At 48.8% G+C, this 18,094-nt stretch overlaps 1 protein-coding gene across 1 annotated transcript; it reads right to left on the bottom strand.

Annotated features, from left to right (window-relative positions):
* Window positions 1–14,504: 14,504 nt before the first annotated feature.
* Window positions 14,505–17,066, bottom strand: LOC131479655 (chymotrypsin-like elastase family member 3B). The gene is made up of 4 exons (XM_058661026.1): window positions 16,981–17,066; window positions 15,586–15,722; window positions 15,243–15,385; window positions 14,505–14,690 (listed from the first exon to the last, which is right to left on the bottom strand). The coding sequence occupies exons 1-4, from the start codon at window positions 17,064–17,066 to the stop codon at window positions 14,505–14,507; spliced, it is 552 nt and encodes a 183-aa protein (XP_058517009.1).
* Window positions 17,067–18,094: the final 1,028 nt, after the last annotated feature.

Raw genomic sequence — 18,094 nt, 5'->3', positions numbered from 1 at the left:
CCCAAATGACATCAAAGGCTGGAGTTAAGCTGATTCAAAGCCAGGAGTCAGGAGTTAGGAGTTTCTTCTGTATCTCTCATGTGAGTGCAGGGTCCCAAAGCTTTAGACCACTTTCTACTGCTTTTCCAGGCAATCAGCCAGGAGCTGGATGGGAAGTGGAGCATCTGGAGCATGAACCATCACCCATATGGGATCCTGGTGTTTGGAGGTGGAGGATTTGCCAGTCGAGCCATCTCACTGGCTCCAGCTTTTCTAAGAATGGGAGAGCCAAGACTGGTGCCATTTGTGAGTGAACCAGCAAATGGAAGATGCCTCCTCTCCCTTCACTTTTCCCTATCAAATACAAAATAAATCATTACAATTAATGACATAATTCTCAAATGATAGTATGTGTGAGCAGTCATTTGTTCTAGCAAATAAGATGCGTGCTTCCCACATTGGCCTGCCTGGGGCCAGTCCTCAGCTCTAGCTCCTGACTGTAGCCTCCAGTCAGTGCAGGCTCCGGGAGGCAGCAATGAGGACTCCAGTGTCAAGCAGAAGTGTTCTTAAAAAAAAAAAAAAAAAAAAAGAAAATGTGGAGGGCCTGGCGGCCGTAGCCGAGTGGCTAAAGTCCTAGCCTTGAACGCCCTGGGATCCCATATGGGCGCCGGTTCTAATCCCGGCAGCTCCACTTCCCATCCAGATCCCTGCTTGTGGCCTGGGAAAGCAGTTGAGGACGACCCAATGCATTGGGACACTGCACCCGTGTGGGAGACCTGGAAGAGGTTCCTGGTTCCCGGCTTCGGATTGGCGCGCGCCGGCCCGTTGCGGCTCACTTGGGGAGTGAATCATCGGACGGAAGATCTTCCTCTCTGTCTCTCCTCCTCTCTGTATATCTGACTTTGTAATGAAAATAAATCTTTAAAATTAAAAAAAAGAAAGAAAATGAAGATGTGGGCTCTTTTTAAAGAAAGGGATTATTGACATTTAGTGACTTTGAAGGAGAAAGTGTGGCTACGCTCAACACTATCATTTGGAAAAATTACATCGTGCCTTCTAAAAAGTTGTCTGTTGGATTTTAATGGCTTGGAAAACAAAAGGAAAATCTTGCTGACATTAACATTACTCAGAACATTTATTTTCTAAACGTTTGTTTTATTTGAAAGGCAGAGGGACAGAGAGATAGAGGTGATAGATATCCTCCATGCTCTGGTTCACTTCCTGATGGAGGCAGCAATTAGGACTGGGCCAAGCCAAAGTCCGGAGCCTGGAACTCCATCTCGGTCTCCTGTATGGATGGCAGTGACCCAAGCGCTTACACCATATACCACTGTCTTCCCCGGAAATTAAGCAGGGAACTGAATTTAAGGTGGAGCAGCTAAGACTTGAACTGAGGAATCTAATGAGATCCTTGGTGTCACAGGTGGAGGCTTCATCTACTACGCCTCAATGATACAACAACAACATTACCTGGCCACAACATCTCACTTCTCTTCATCCATCAGCGATTTTAAAAAATTGTCCAAGGACTCTCCTCTGACCTCCAGGAGAAAGTGGACACTCAGCCTGCACAACCTTGCTCTGTGCTGACCACAGCTGTAGGTTACTTGTGACCAGTATACTGTGACCAATGTCTGTGGTCCAGAACTCTGACTGTCCTCCCCATGATGTCAACACAAGTTCTCTTGTATACAACATCAGGTCCATTATTAAACATTTTCCTCTCAAAGTCTGTGTCTATATACATCTATGTACCCATACTGTGTGTGTGTGTATATATATATATATATATATATACCCATTTATATGTGTATATGATATATATATCACTTATGTAAAAAGTGGAGTGAATAACAGAGAAGAAACAGAAATAGACACACACACACACACACACACACATATAGAAATAGCTTTTATTGACTGGCTTAACTCCAACTGGCCAAAATAGCCAGGGTTGGGGCAAGCACAAGACAGGAGTCTGGGACTCCATCCTGGTCTCACTCAAGAGTGGGATGAAGTTAAGAATCTGGGAAATTGCCACTGTTCTCCTAGAGCCATTAAAAAAGAATTGGATTTAAGGCAGAGTAGCCAAGACTCAACAAAAAGTCCTAAATTGGAGGTCACAATTGCAGCAACAGCACTCTCACCTTTTGCACCAACACTGGATGAAAAAGTATGACTTTCTTTTTGGATGATGTTTACATTGCTGATTAGAGTGGGAAGGGTTGAGGACCATGGGAGAGTGGGTGAGACCAATTCCAAATTTTCGTTTTCTTCCTCCTGTATTGAGATAAGGGAGGAGATAAATGGAGAAGCTGCACTAGCCACCCAGCAGCCTCAGGACCTGGGGATGGGGAAGGGCCATCCCCAGGGTCTCTGATGTGGAGCATACTTTAAGGGGTCTATTTAAGTTTTTGATAGTTTTGAAATGCTGTTGATCTCACCAATTCAAAGATGAGGATATCTTTCCAAGGTCCATTGGCTGACTGAGTCTACCTTAGAGTCTCCATTCACCCAGATATTTGCTTGGCTATCCAATGCTTGGTTGGGGTAGTTCAAACTGTTCTTCCCTCCTTCCTCTGCTATGGTACCAGAAACCTCTATAGGCCCCAGTGGACTGCCATATCCCTAAGTGCATCTGAGTTTGCTTTCCACTGCTCCATCTTAGTAACTGAGCAGGCTCAGTTCTGATACATGCACTCCATTGTCAGACCACAGATCCTATGATTTGACCCTCAGGTGGAGTTCTGAATCCAGCAGTTCAGTTGGATGGATCCCAAAGAAACCTCATCCCACATCTCATTGCTTGGGCTCAAGTCCCAGCTTGGCCCCACTCCAGCTTCCTGTTCATGAGTACCCTGGAGCAGAGTGATAGCTCCAGGGCTTGGACACCTGCTCCCCAGGTGGGAGACTCAGATAGAGTTACAGCCTCTGGCATTGGATTCTGCCATCCCAACTTGGCGTTACAGGAGGGAGGGACAAGTATGTGCAAAATCATCTCTCTCTCTCTCTTTCTCCAACTTTCATTAAATAAAACAAAAAGGTACAATATTTTTTAAAGCTACACTAGTTCAGGGTCCACCTTTGGCTTTCTGAGACTGTGTCAAACAATTGCCTTAGGTCTGACATCCCTCACAGGTTCCCAGGTTATGTTGCTGTTACTCTCCACAAACCACACTTTGGGAAGCACTGCTCTGCATGATGCTATTGAGTCCCTGCTATTTCACCCGGGTCCCCATCACACATTAGCAGGAAGCTGGTTTGCAAGGTGAACAATTAAGTCTGATACTGGCACTTGATATGGGATGCTGGGATTTCAGTCAGTGGCTCAATACACTGTGCCACCACCTTGGCCCCAAAATACATTTTGAAGACTTTTTTTAGCCAAGTGAGATCCAGAAGTAAACACTCAGGCAGAAGGGATAGCAAGGATAATGTTCTGGAGAATTGAGCCTGTCTTATTCAAAAAGAGGCCAGTGGGGGGCCCAGCGGCATGGCCTAGCAGCTAAAGTCCTCGCCTTAAAAGCCCCGGGATCCCATATGGGCGCCAGTTCTAATCCCGGCAGCTCCACTTCCCATCCAGCTCCCTGCTTGTGGCCTGGGAAAGCAGTCAAGGACGGCCCAATGCATTGGGGCCCTGCACCCGCGTGGGAGACCTGGAAGAGGTTCCAGGTTCCCGGCTTCGGATTGGCGCGCACCGGCCCATTGCAGCTCACTTGGGGAGTGAATCATTGGATGGAAGATCTTTCTCTCTGTCTCTCCTCCTCTCTGTATATCCGGCTTTCCAATAATAATAAAATCTTTAAAATCTTGGAGCTTAGAAGTCCAAGTAGAGGTAGATGGAGGTCAAGGTTCAGGTGACTCTTGAAGCTGAACTCACTGCTGATGTCACACTCCCAAGCATGTCTGTAACCCCTGAGCAGCTCTTGCACATGGGCCCCAAGGGACATGGATGACACTATTCCTATAAACTCTATTCTCAATCCGCACATAAATGTCCACTGAGGTGATTGGATCCGTTTGTGTGAATTCATGTTGTAGAAGAGTTATCATCAGAGTGATCGAACTGTTCAAGAAAATCACATAGCTTAATACTCTTCAAAATATGTTTATTTATTTGAAAGGCCTAAAGACAGTGGCAGACACAGAAATGATCTCCCCCCACTCAGGTCACTCCATTAATGTCTGCAACAATTGAGGCTAAGCTAGGTTGAGTCCTGGAGACTGTAATTAATCTGGGTCTCCTGTGTGGACCAAAGTACTTGAATCATCATTGTCTGCTGCCTTCCAGTGTCATGAGTGAGAAGCAAAATTGGAAGCAAACTTCAGACCAAATGCAGCGCTGAATGGGATGCAGGTGTGTTCAAGAGGCATTTTAAAAAGACTTACTTGACAGGCAGTTACAGACAGAAGAGAAGTGGAGAGAGAAGGAGAGGGGAACAGAGGAGAAGAGAGAAGATGACAGAAGAGAAGAGCAAAAGAGAGGAGAGGAGACACAACATTCATCTTCTGGCTCACTTCCCAAATGGTTGCATTGACTGGGTCTGGGCCAGACTGAACCCAGAAGCCATGAGCTTCTTCCTTGTCTCCCACATCAGTGGCAGGAACCCAGGGACTTGAACTCTTCTGTTGCTTTTCCAGGTGCATTAGCAGGGAACTGGACAGAACAGGGAAAACAGGCTCTTGAACCATGAGATGTTGGCGATACAGGCTATGAATTAACCTGATGTGTCATAGCATATGCCCCTCAAGAGTCATCTTAATTGTTGCATAAATCCCCCAGATTCTTTTCTAAATTGATTGAGATAGATAGATAGATAGATAGATAGATAGATAGAGAATGCTATCTCCAACTCACTGATTAATTCTCCAAACGACCACATGACCAAAGCTGGACTGGGGATGGAGCTGAGACTCAGGAATGCAAGCCAGGTCTCCCACACATGGGTGGCAAAAGCCCAGTTATTGGGGCCATCAACTGTGGCCTGCCAGGGAGGGTCTCCTGACTGGCCAGTTATTTTGATGTCTTAGAATAAAAATTTCCACTCACATTATGTCCTATTTAAAGAACTAAAACAACTGAAATGTTAAGATGTATTTTATGGACCATAAACTTATTAACATTATCTAGAAGGGAAGTCAAGAAAGGAAGGCACAGTGGTGGCCATTTCTGAAGCTGTCACTGCCGTGATTGCGTGCTGGGGTCCCTGAGCTGAGCAATCATGTTGAGAATGTTGCACAAAGGACAGATTTAAAATTTCCCCATCACCAATGGCACAGACTATCATCTGACAGAGCATAGCCTGAAACCTCCTGAAGAAAATATCTAACGCCTTACAACTTTGAGTTTGACAAACCCTAATAAAGACAATAGAAGCTGAAATGTTGATGGGATGAGGCAGGGGAGAAGCTGTCTTCACAAGCAGAGGCCAAGTTCACAGCAGGAGTTGTCAGGTTCAAGATTATCCAAATGCAAAGGAAGCCAAAATGAACAAGGAAAGATAATGTAGCAGGTGTTGCTTTGCCAATATTTGAATGGTACTGTGAAAAAACTGACACTTATGAACTGACAGATTTAGCCTGAGGTAGAGAATGATTGGCTACATTATCCACCATGGTGGGAAGGTTTGGGGAGGGGTGGGGAGAATCCAAGTACCTATGAAACTGTGTCACATAATACAATGTAATTAATGAATTAATTTTAAAAAAAAAGGATTGGGGTTAGTGGCTGGCCCAGTGTCACAGCAAACTAATCCTCCACCCTGCAGCTTCAGAATCCCATTTGGAAGCTGTTTGAGTTCCAGCTGCTCCACTTCTGACCCAGCTCTCTAATTACAGCCTGGGAAATAAGCGAAGGATAGTCCAAGTCCTTGGTGCCCTGCACCCATGTGAGAGGCGCAGAAGGAGCTTCTGACCCCCAGCCTCGGATCAGCTCAGCTCTGGCCCTTATGGCCAGTTAGGGAATGATCCAGTGGATGGAAGACATCGCTTTCTGTCTCTTCTCTCTATAAATATGCCTTAATCATAATGAATAATGCTTAAAAAAGAGATGTGAATAATCTTAAAGAAAAGAGTGCTGTGAATGGCTGAAGAGGTGAAGAGATGACAGTCAAGTAGATACAAGAAAGAGACAGAGACACGAAATACAGATTTATAAAAGCAGGAGACCTGAGGTTTCTTCTCTACAAAAGGGAGGGCAGCCCCATGGAGCTTTTCCCAGCAGTGGATGATATTTCTCTATTGAGGTGGCACTATGCTGAAGATGATTTACAAAATCAGAGGTTTCAAGAGATTGGGTCATAGAGACCTCGGCAATGGACATTAAAGCTATCACACTGACCAAAGTTACCAGGCCTGCTATCAACAAGCCCCAAAACCACTGACAAAGGGGCTGGAAAACTTCAGCAAGTTATTATTATTATTACTTGAGATAGCTTTCCAGGCTCCCAGGACTGTGAGATCATTAGGCAGCCAAACATTCCTTGTGTGCTGAAGCATCATAATTTGATCTTGAAGTTTCAAATATTTTCAAATACACCATATAAGCTTACATTTTTAGCTGTAAATGTCTGAGGACTTGAATTAACTTATATTTACTCTGTTATTTGCTCTTTTCATGGTCTGTGCAGCTGGCTGTGGTTGGCATTAGAACAGTCAGCTGAGTCTCCACAGGCCCGCTGATTGAGGTCAGACAGAAATGACGAATGAGTCTGTGAAGTTCGTTGCTCATGCTTTATTCTGACATTTCTGGCAGGGATCCACCAAGGTTTCTGAGCATGCTCTGGAAAAACACACACAAATCCTTAGACAAAAGTCTGTATTAGATCAGGGCTGTGCCACCATCCGTACTCAGGGTCCTTCCACGGTCTGTTGCTCCAGCGGTTTTCCAAAGAGCCTCCATAGATGTAGTCCCCTGATCATTGGAAGGGAAAAATTTAAAGTGAGTAGATCCATAGCCAGCTGCTGTGCATGTACAGACATCTTCCCCATTTTGTTTTTCTAGTTACTGTTTAGACATTGGTGTTGGTGCTCTATAATGGCCCGTTCTTGTGAGCTACATGGAAGGCCTGCAATGTGTTGTATATTCCACTGAGAACATCATGAACTAAACAAGAGGTTAGTGTAAACAGGGCTAATGTCTGTTTTAATTGTTTAGCAAGGCCAAGAACCGTAAAAGTAACAAGACAATGGTGGATGACACTAGAATCTTTTCCCCCTGAGGTTGAAGCAGCCCATAGAGCATGTAAGTATCTACCAAAATGTGAATAGCTCTCAATTATCCCAAAGGACCCAAGAATGGGGACTCAGGCCTAAGCCACAGCTGAAAGGCAGTGGCTGAGTCCTTGGCTACTACAGGTCCAAGAACAATCTCCCCTCAGGGTGACTAGCCATAAGGGGAATTTGGGAACTGGATTAATGTCCTAGCGCCACCCTGCCGGCAAAAGCTGGCGACGGGATGAGTCTGGGAGGATTCCGGACCTTGGGGTTGGGGGCGGCTTGCAACCCCCTACAGTGTGGCAGCTGTGGAAGGTGCCCCTGCCAGGCCGGATCCAAGACTGGGGACTCAGGCCTAAGCCACGGCTGAAAGACAGTGGCTGAGTCCTTGGCTTTGGGTGGCCAGTGTACCAAATGACGCCAGGCTCTGCCTGCTGGCTCCCCAGTGGCGAGCTCCGGGGTTTATATGATATGAAATAGCTGCTTAGGGACACCCATGAATAAGGCCAGTTTTAGTGTAACTGAGACATGAATTCCTTGTGATTCCCAGTAACAGGGTCATGGAAACTTTAGGGCAAGAGTGGGACTGAGACCTGATGGTTTGAAGGGGAGCGTCCATAAGATCTATTTGAGCCAGACTGAATCACCAGCCAAATTAGGTATCCTGAGAATGGCTATTAGCATAGAGTTCACTGACTGCCACACACCAGTCCACACCAAAGCTGTGGATGGGGGCCTGTCTAGCTGGGCACCATTACTTGATTGGGTGGTGGAACAATGGACAGGTCATGTTCTGCAGGGTCAAGACACTTATTAGCACGTGAGAGAATTTGGTCTGGGGGTAAACTGTATGGGGGAAGTGTGGGTCTAACCCTGTGGAAATACAAGTCCTGCAGGTTAGCTCACAAGCTGGGGTGGTGAGGGGCTAAGCTAGGAGTGACCATGGCACCTGCCATCACTTAGTAAAGGAACCAATGGCATTCTGGGCAGGTCAAGGCAGCATCATCCGAAGGAGCATCCTAAAACAGGATGTGGAGTGGGCCGAGCTGCAACTGGAAGGGGGCAGACTGGACAGGGCCAAACAAATTTCAACTCAAAAAAAAAAAAAAAAAAGAATAGAAATCAGGATGGAGCACATGTCATTCCAACCCAGGCACTTACAATAACTGGTCTACAGGAGACAGGGATACTATGCCACAGCATTGAAGGCAAAGGCTGAGATAGGTGAGGGCAACACCTGTGTGCCTCATGTGAGCTAGATTGGGGAAGGGCCTGATTGGGCTGACCGTTCCGAATGGTGCAAGCAAAATTAGAGTGGGCAAGGGTTGGTAGGGCTTTGCCACATCATCAGATGGCAGAGACTGGCACTGGGGGCAAATTCTGTTAAGTTAAATGCCAGAACCACCTGGAGAGTGCGCATTACAGAAGTTGGAGTGGCCTAGTAGGGAGATAGTGGGCACCTCCCTCGTGGGTAACCACTCTCACTGGAGAGCACGAAAACCAGGACAGGGGCAGGGTTGGCTAGACAGAAAGGCACCTACCAGTATGTGTGTGGGCTGGATAGTAGGCTGGTTGGGTCGAACTAGGTTTCAATGCCCATTGACAAGTACCAGAGCTTAATGGGATGTGGGACGGACTGAACAAGTTTGCAGTATATACTTGCATGCATGTGAACTAAGGAAGGGAGCAGGCCTGGTGGGGGTTATGGGGATTGGCCCCAACTAGACTGCAGCTCCCAATGGTTTGCATTAGGATCGAGTATAGAGTGGGTAGGATCGAGCTGGACCACAATACCCATTGGTCCAAGTGGATGACAGGGCTGGAAACAGAACTGACCCAGCAGAGGCCAGTCACATTAAGCAAAGCCATGACATTAACAAACACACTAGAGAACCATATCCGGGGGAAGATTCTGTGGGGATGTGTGGGCCAAACCCTATGGAAATTCTAGCCCCACAGGTTACTTCAAGAGATGGAGTGGTGGTGAACTAAGCTAGGTGTGACTGGGAATCCTGCCATCGATCACAGATTGGAGAAGCGACAACAATCTGGACTAGTCAGGGCAGCGGCGCTTGAGAGTGCATCCTGAGTGGGGTGCGGGGTGGGCTGGACTGCAATGTTCACCGGCACATGCAAGGCCAAGGGGAAGGCCAGACTGCACCAGCGCTGGCCTAAAGCCCAGTGGCATGTATGAGAACAGGGTCTGGGAGGGGATCAGGGGGAGAAACTTGGGAAGCTCCCCTGGTGAGTCATAACTCCCACTGGTGAGCAGGTGGTCCGGACCTGGGGGCTGGACAGGCTGGGCAAAGTATCACCAACAGCTCGTCAATGTATGAAAAGGCGATGGACCGGGCACACCGGGCAATACTGAGCAAACCTTAGCCCACAAGTAAGATTGGAAACCAGGATGGAGCACAGGACATGCCCAGCTAGGTTCTTGCACCAACTGGTCTACATGAGTCACGGATGCTGAGCCACAGTGTCTAAGGCAGGGGTCGCGACAGGTGACGGGCTGTGCCAAGATGAGTCAGAGCAACCACTGGCATGCTGAACTACAGCTGGGAACAGGCCCAGTTGGGGAGCTAAGGGGTCACCCTAGCTGGGTGAAGATTCCCACCAAGGGGCGCACGAGTTGAAATGCGGCTGCGTTCTGGTCAAGATACAGTTGTAGTCTCCCTTGGCACAAGTGTGGACTGGGATGAGACGCAGCAGGCCGGGCCAGACTCCAACACCTTCTGGTGTTCTGGAGGACTAGGCTAGGTCTCAACCCCAACTGAGCCATATATGAGCTATATGTGGGCATGGACGAGCCGTGGCTGGGCTGAAACATCCAACAGCAAGGACCAGTTTGGGTTGAAGGCCAGTCAGGAAAAGCCACTGTTCTTGGTAGGACAGGAGGTGAACTGAGTAGGGCTGGCTCATAGACCCACTGGTATGCATGAAATCTGGCACTTGGAGGGGTTCTGATGGAGCAGCCTGGGCAACTCCTCTGGCAGGACAAAATCCCTGCAATTAAGTGCAAGAAACATGATAGCAAACAGCCCATAATAGGCCATGGAAAGTTTCCCACTAGCATACATTTGGCATGGGTTGGGGGCAGACCAGGCTGAATCAGTTCACGTCATCCACTGGCAAATCCAAACAATGGAACAGAGTGTAGGTCGAGCCAGGTTCAGTCACAACAAAAGCAGTACACAACACGGAATGCCAAGGTTAGATTGCCTGTGCCAGATGTGACCGCAGCACCCATCCAGCACACGTGAGAACCAGGAAGGGAGGGTGCAGAACCGGCAGGGGAGTGAGGGGTGGTTCCCTTGCAGCTACTCCCACTGGAGAGTGTGAGCTGGGATGGTGGTAGACCAGACTAGGCAGGGCTGCAGCATCCACTGGTTTGGGTGAGGGCTGAGTATGTGCTGGGCAGAACCAGGCTAGACTGCAAACACCCATTGGCTGGAAGACAGGCATGGAAACAGAACCAACCCAGCAACTGCAACCACCAGCTGATTGGGGCGATGGACTGTGCCAGGCCAAGCTTCTGGTCTGGGAACACCTCACACAAAGTTTCTTTGAGGATTCCCCCAATTGAGCTTCCGGACTCAGAACCCTAACCATGAAAAGACGGAGGACAGAACAAGTCAATCAACCACCTCAGCTATATGTTGGCAATGAAAATACTGGGCAAACGGAGACTCTATGATGGACTATGTCAATCAGTGGATTCTCCATTGACCTCATTGTGCTTGGAGCGGTGAGAGTGGCAGCAATTCAGAACTGTTGAACTATCAAAACCACTTGAGCAAGACCCTCGGAGCATGCCCCACATGTGGGACCTGGGTGGGTAGGAGACTGGGTGTGGCTCCTCCCTGAAAATCCCCTTTTACATCAGATATGTTAAGGAAGCAATACAGAACTAATTGTCTTGCCCATCTTCCTGTAGTGCTTGAACCTTTTTACCCTAATTATGTCAAGATTGTCAAAATGAATAAATAAATATTAAAAAAATAAATAAAACGTAATTAAAATGTAAGTGCATATCAATAGCAGAATGAATGGATTATGCAGTTTTTGCAGAATGATATATCAAATAGTGACACTGGTAGAACTTGAGTTGCATGTATTCATACAATAGTAAAGAAGTGTATGGCAGAGCAATGCACCCAGTAGAACAACGCACTCAATATAGAGCCATAATGCACCTGACATTTGACTTGGTATAAGTCACTGCTGTGCAGTGTACAGTCAAGGATGGGGTTGGGATAAATATGTGCTATAGAGATAATCATTGACAGGAGTGAAACCTTCTAGGAAGCAGGAAGTGAGAGCATGAAACTTGTTTCTGAGTTTCTCCAAAATGGTGAAGAAAGGGGATATATAGAAGGGTTTTTTGGTTTTGCTTCCCAAAACACTCCCAATCATGAACTAGGATGAATCAGCAGAGGCTGAAGAAATAGAGAAAAGTATGGCACAACATCATCCAGACTGAGAAATGGAAGTGGGAACAGCCCAGGACGCCTGACACCAGCTACAGCCCCCTCCTTGCCTGAGCCAGCTGCTTTGTGCTTGTGGAGTTGTCCTTGGTGCTTCCAGGGGGCAGACAAGGTGCCTGATTTGCTGGACTAGAGCAGCTGAGCTCTGACATGCTGGGACAGAGGGATAAGCTTTGCCCCCTGGAAGCAAGATCCAGCTCATATCTGGGAAAAGCTTAAGTCCAGGCCGTGTCCATGGAAGGCTTCTTGCTTTTGGGTCTGTTTCCTGCCTTTCTGCTGGTGGGGTTAGAGGTCAACACTGCAGCCAGGCTTGCATGTGCTAGTCTGAGTTGCAGTTAGTGGAGGCTTTGGAGCCTCAAGGGCACAACTGAGACTGGAACCAGGAACTCCTGACTCCAGCATGGCTCTTCCTACTGCATTCCACTCCTGACTTTCCTTTGTTTAGTAAGATTTACTTATTTATGTATTGGAAAGGCAGAGTGACAGAGCAGGGGAAAGAGCAAGGAAGAGATCACTTCCACTTCCGGGGAAAATCCAGGGAGTCAGGAACCAAGTGCTTGAGTCCAAGGAAGAACCAGAAATGCTGCCTCTCTGGCAACAGCCTGAAGCTGTTCAGCTGCTCAGCTGGTGAGGGTCACCCAACCTTGGGGTTGTAATGTGGATGTCCCATAATGGAGGCAGGCACCATAGAGAAGGCTCTGGTAGGCCCTACATTGTGTGAGATCTGAACCTGAGGAAAGGAGAGAAGGCCAAGAGATATGAAGAACTGAGTCAGCATCACTGTGCCCTCTGCTGAGCTGTGAGATCATTCCCTCTGTCACTCCCAGGCCTCAGGAGAGGGTGCCCCAACATGAGATCCTGCCACATGCAGGAGCAGAAAGGCATCAGTGACAGTGTAACCACATTATGCAAATAAATACGCATTATGTGTGTTCAATCTTCTTTTAAAAAAATTGACAACCAGAGTGAGAGACAGAAACAGAAAAGACAGAAATCACACACACACACACACACACACACACACACACACACACCTTCTATCAGCTGGTTTATTCCCATAGAGCCAAAAAAGCCAGGGTTCAAACAAGCAAATCCAGGAACCTAGAACTCCATTCTTGCCTCCCTCATGGGTGGCAGGAGACCAAACATCTGGGAATTGTTCACTGCTATCCAAGTCAATTTAAAGGAGCTGGATTGGAAGTAGAGTAACTGGGTCTCAAACTAGAAGTCCAATATCAGAACGAGTGTTGCTTTGGCACGTCAACCTGCTGCACCAACACCACATGCAAAAAAACATGACTGTTAAAGGAAGGGGACAAGGGAGCCCATGAACACTGAGGGTGACTGACGTGTGTCGTTGGTGGGGGCCTGCCTCATTCTGCGGAGCTCAGGGGGAACACAAACAAGGGACAGTGCTGTGTTTGTGTTTCTTCCACCTGCACACAGACATTACTCTGATATCATATCTTGCTGTATCTAGCATGTGTGCAGCCTTGAATGTATTCCTGTCTCCCCACCCTGTAGCCAGGATTCTTGGATTTTCCCGCTAACCTCTAGACTCCCAGCTCCTAGCAGACTATGAATCAGTCAATGTTCTCTGAATACTTCTGCCAGGTGCATTTCTCTGTAAATAATGAACCACTTCAGAGCAGAACCAACGTGCCGCATCCTCTCAGAGCCCTCCTCTAAAATAATGGATGATACTGAGTGAATGAATGACCACAGCCCTCCTCTTCCTGGAGTGTCAGTGGAGGCAGAAACCCCAGGTCCTTGTACTATACCATGAGCCTCCTGAGGGGAGGGCAGGCTCAGGTTCTCTGCAGGTGTCACTGTGTGTTGTGCCTGCATGGAAAAACCACTGTTCTCTGGGGACTCTATCCTGGGGGACCTGCTTGTCCTGTTGTCCTGAACCTGACTGGCTCAGTTTCTATACTGAAGCCCTGGCTTTAGGAAACCCAGGGTTTAGGAAGCCCCAGCATTAGGTAAACCAAGAGGGTGGTTACCCCATCATGATTCCTTCTTTTCTGAGGTTGACTCTGGTCTCATCTCTGCAAATCAGCCCCCAGATCTCAGGAACAGGCCGGGAGGAAGAGGCAATGATGGAAAAATACCCAACATGGAACTTGCTGAGAAATTTTATTCTTTACAAAAAAGATATGTTTTCAGCACCACTTGCTGAGGTCAATCCCAGTTTTCTGGAAAACATACAGACAGAACAAGTGAGTTAACTTTACAAGTTCTGGCATCAAATGAACTGGGGTCAGCTCCCAGCCTGACCATTCACGCCCTTTGAGGCCTGAGAAAGTTTTGACTTGCCCTCTTTGAGCCTCAGTTTCCTCCTCTAACGGGAGCGGTGATCACAGCACTCTCCTCGTGGGGTTAGGGATGAAACCATGAACTAAGGCTCCCATCACTGTCCCTGGTGCATATGCAACAGATCTCCAATTGGTGGGCACTACTGATACCATGGACAGTATTAACTCTTTCTGACCAGCTGTTCAACATGATGCTGGGTCTCAGCTTGCCCCATCTTAACTCTCACCATCCCTCAGCATTATTGCTCATTACATGTCTCCGCACCATGTGGTGGTGTCCCTGGGTCCTCTATGACAAGTAAGGACCTGACTAGAGCACACTGAGAAGCCCTTACTAATAAAGAAGTACAAACCTCCACTGAAACCTGTGAAGTTCTGGGGTTACACAGAGCAGAACTTATCCTGGGCCCCTCGGGAATGTCACCAAGGCCCCTGCCCCACTGCCATTCTAGGATCCCTGCAGCCCATCACCAGGATCTGACTTTCCTCCCCTGTTCCCAGACCTCTCTCAGTATAGCCCTCCCAGCTGCCCAGTCCTCACCTCCTCAATCCAGTCAATGAAACACGACACACGGGTGAACACCGTGGGCTCCTTGGGGTAATTGCAGCCTCGAGCGGAACCAAAGCTGACTATGCCATGGACCTCCCACACAGTATTCACTCCGGGGCAGTTGAGAGGTCCTCCAGAGTCACCCTGTGTTGGTCAAAGGGTAGGGACTGAGTTGCATCTCACCTGGAAGGAATTGTCCCTGACCTGGGGGTTGCAGACACACCCACACTGCTGCCTCATCTGGGCAGGAGCAGGGGCTGTGCTACCACACCTGCTGAGCAGGAAGAAGGGAACCAAACAGGACCTCAGCACAGCCCCTGGCACAGAGGGAGCCATGAAAGACGCCAGTGCCCCCTGCTGGCAGCACCTTCCCTGCTGCCTAGGAGGACTCAGCTCCCACAGCACAGTGCTTGAGGATCCCTGCAGAGCCCAGAGTGGATGACTCAAGGTGGTGGTGCGAGTGTCCCTGGTGTGTTGATGGGGCAGCCTGAGCAGGAGGGGGGACAGTGATGGTCCCAGGTGAGGGGACCTGTGAGGTGGGCCAGGAGTGAGGGTGTGTGGGCTGTGCTGACTCCTTCCAAGTGCTTCCTGTCTGGAGCCTGACTGTGACCAGCAGAGAAGACAGCTCTTCCACATCATGGAGATGGCACAGAAATACCCACACCATGCCAGTCATGGCAATGTGAGCTGACTCACCAGGCAGGCAGAGGATCCGCATTCGCCAGCACACAACTGGCGTTTGTTCACATTGTCACCCCAATAGTCTGGCTGAGAGCAGTGCTCATGGTCCAACACACACAGCAGCCCCTCCAGTAGAGTGTCTGAGGCTGGCCCACTGGCTGTAGGGACAGAGAACAGTGCGTGTGTGTCTGGGGTATGGTTAGGTTTCCGGAAGTGGAACATTTGAGGCCCACACCTGTCAGACCTAAGGAGGACTCTCCTCCCAATCAGGCCCATCATCCTGCATGTTTCATTCATCACTGCATCATTGGCCTTGACCATCAAGCAGTTTTCTCCTGCTCTGCGTGGGAATACATACTGGAGATGAAGCCCCAGCCAGTGACGTAGCATTCTGTCCCATTGGGCGTGATGTAGCCTGCAGAGGGAAGGCAGGCAGGCTGGACCCAAGTTGTCAGCTCAGCACTCCGTGATAGCTCAATGAGGGCGATGTCATACCTGTGGGGAGTAGTCAGGTAGTCAACTAGTACCTGGTCCTTCAACTGGAATTGTTTCTATCCCAGACCTTTGCTCAAAGAGGTCACATCTGGGTGACCTCTAATACTTGTATGCCCCATCCAAATCCAGCTTTACCACAGAGCTGACTCCAGAATTCCCCCATCCCTTCAGTCACAGTCAACATTTGGTCATATTCATTGTGCTTGATTTCCACTTATGGTCCTCACAACCTTCCTGCTTGGGTTCTAGTCCTTGCTCATTCCAGCTCCTGCTAACGTGCACACTCAGTTATCAGGTGATGATCAAAGGCTCGGATCTCAGCTGCCCACTTGGGAGTCAGAGAGAATTTCAGCCTCAATGCATTGGGTAGGGAACTAGCAGGTGCAATCTCTGTCCCTCCTTCTCTCTCTCTCTCTCTCTCTCTCTCTCTCTCTCTTTCTCTCTTTCTCTCTCCTTCCCTCCTTCTCTCTTCTCTCTCTCTGTCCAAGACCTGAAGTCTGACATTTTCTCATAAGATCCCAGGGGACTCTAGTGCTATTGCTCTGCAGCCCACACTACAGGAACTATCATTCTGCCTAATTTCACTCTGGACATTTCACCTGGATCTCTTTTGTCTCTCTATTGCCCCAGAGAAGCCCTGTGGGGATGTTGTCGGGATTCCATCAAACGACCTCTCACTTTCCTGATATTTTGTGAGGGCTTTGTGCCTTCCTGTGACCTCTCATCAGAAAACTGTAGGGCCTATATACATACAGGTGAGGACTGAGCAGAGCCTCCCTGCTCATTACCATCACCATGCAGCCTTGCTGCAGAAACACTGTGACAAGTGGAAACCTGAGCCCCACAGCAGGGCACTCACTGTCCAGGATACTCAGGGAGGGACACCCATAGCCTAACTCTCAGTCCAGTTCTCCTCCTCTGCCCACATACCCAGGAACCCAAGCTGTGCTGGAGGACACTCTGCTGAGCACAGAACACCTTGGACCTGAGGAAGGGGCTTAAGGGTTCTGAGATCCAGGGACTCTGAGCCCAGCAGCTCTGGGAGGACTTCCTGCCTCTGCCTGGCCTGCTGTTCCCTGTTCAGGGAGGGAGGTTGGTGTTGCTGGTTTCTGAGGCTCTGCCCAGTGTGTGGGAGCTGGGCGGGCCCACCCAGGCTGCTCACTCCCCCACCCCCCCATCCCTGGGAGTCTCCTACATGAGCTGTGGATCATGGAGGGAAGAACACAGAAGCCTGGGCCCGGGCTTGGAGCTCACTCACCCATCGTTCAGAACACCATTGTATTTTTCATGCAAGACATATGACTTCACAGGTAGGATCCTCACAGTTCCTGTTAGCGCCGACATGTTGTATGCACCCACCATTGCATAGTATGTTGGGTATATGGTACTGTCAGAGGAGGAAAGATCAGCTTGGGACCAACTGTCAGTCTCCCATAGTCATCCACCTCCTTGGGTTGTCTGGGTCTCACAGGGACAAAGACCAGGACTGGGAGGGAATCATAGGGGAACTCACGAGAAGCAGTGAGCAGCCGTCAGAACCCAGTTAGTGTCAATGAGGATCCCACTACAGAATAAGTTCAGGCTGCTAAACAGTTCATAAAACAAGGCGACCTAGTGTGCGGGGGTGCAGAAAGAAGCAATCTGAGAGGTGCTGGCTCGCAGGGAGGGTTGTGTCATACATTGTCACTATACAAACTGCCCACATTCTAGTGCGGCCTCATCACTGTGCTCTGTAATCACTGTGGTTCTCTGGTCTTTCCACCTCAGTCCTGTGAGCTCTCTGAGGACACCCGAAGTCTCAGCTTTGTAAGTGTAGGAAGCCTTACCCTAGCTATCCGCTCTCTGAGACCCCACTCTCCTGCGTCTCAGCTTTTCCAGGCCTCTTACATCTTCTGAAGCACAACTCACCCTGACTCCTTTGCCTCCCTTCTCATTTCCTACTCATTCAGATTCTCAGTATCTCCCTGGAGACCAAGGTTGGCCAAGTGTGACCCATGGCCCCAGGCTGGCTGTGGTCTGTGTGTACACAGATGCTGACTGCACACAGGCCGCTCACTCAGGCACACATGCTCTCTGGCTGCTTTCCTGCTGCAGTGGCAGGGCTAAGTCACTGCTGGAGAAGCCATGTGGCTGACAGGGCTGCAGCACTCACTCTCTGCTCCCTCCTAGAACATGCTTGCTGACCTTGCCTCAGAGAACATTCTGGGCCATGAAAGTGTTTTCTGTGTCTGCTGTCCATGGTGGGAAGCACTGGCCACATGTAACTCTACAACAGTTGAAATGTGTCTGACAGATGGACTGAATGTTGGACATGATTGAATTATTTAGTCTACAATTAAATTCCCCATGTGGTTATTGGTTCCTCTGCTCCA

This window comes from Ochotona princeps, chromosome 2 (genome assembly GCF_030435755.1).
Source record: "Ochotona princeps isolate mOchPri1 chromosome 2, mOchPri1.hap1, whole genome shotgun sequence".
Classification (NCBI taxonomy): domain Eukaryota; kingdom Metazoa; phylum Chordata; class Mammalia; order Lagomorpha; family Ochotonidae; genus Ochotona; species Ochotona princeps.
Note: the sequence above shows the minus strand (reverse complement) of the source record. Positions and strands in the feature narration are given on the sequence as shown.

What these genes read in the sequence shown, in the direction of transcription:
- LOC131479655 (XM_058661026.1), bottom strand. Translation starts at nt 17,066, where the DNA reads ATGTCGGCGCTAACAGGAACTGTGAGGATCCTACCTGTGAAGTCATAT. An exon ending in AATGGTGTTCTGAACGATGG is followed by an intron (nt 15,723 to 16,980) that starts GTGAGTGAGCTC and finishes TACTCCCCACAG; the next exon opens with GTATGACATCGCCCTCATTG. An exon ending in TGGCTGGGGCTTCATCTCCA is followed by an intron (nt 15,386 to 15,585) that starts GTATGTATTCCC and finishes CTGTCCCTACAG; the next exon opens with CCAGTGGGCCAGCCTCAGAC.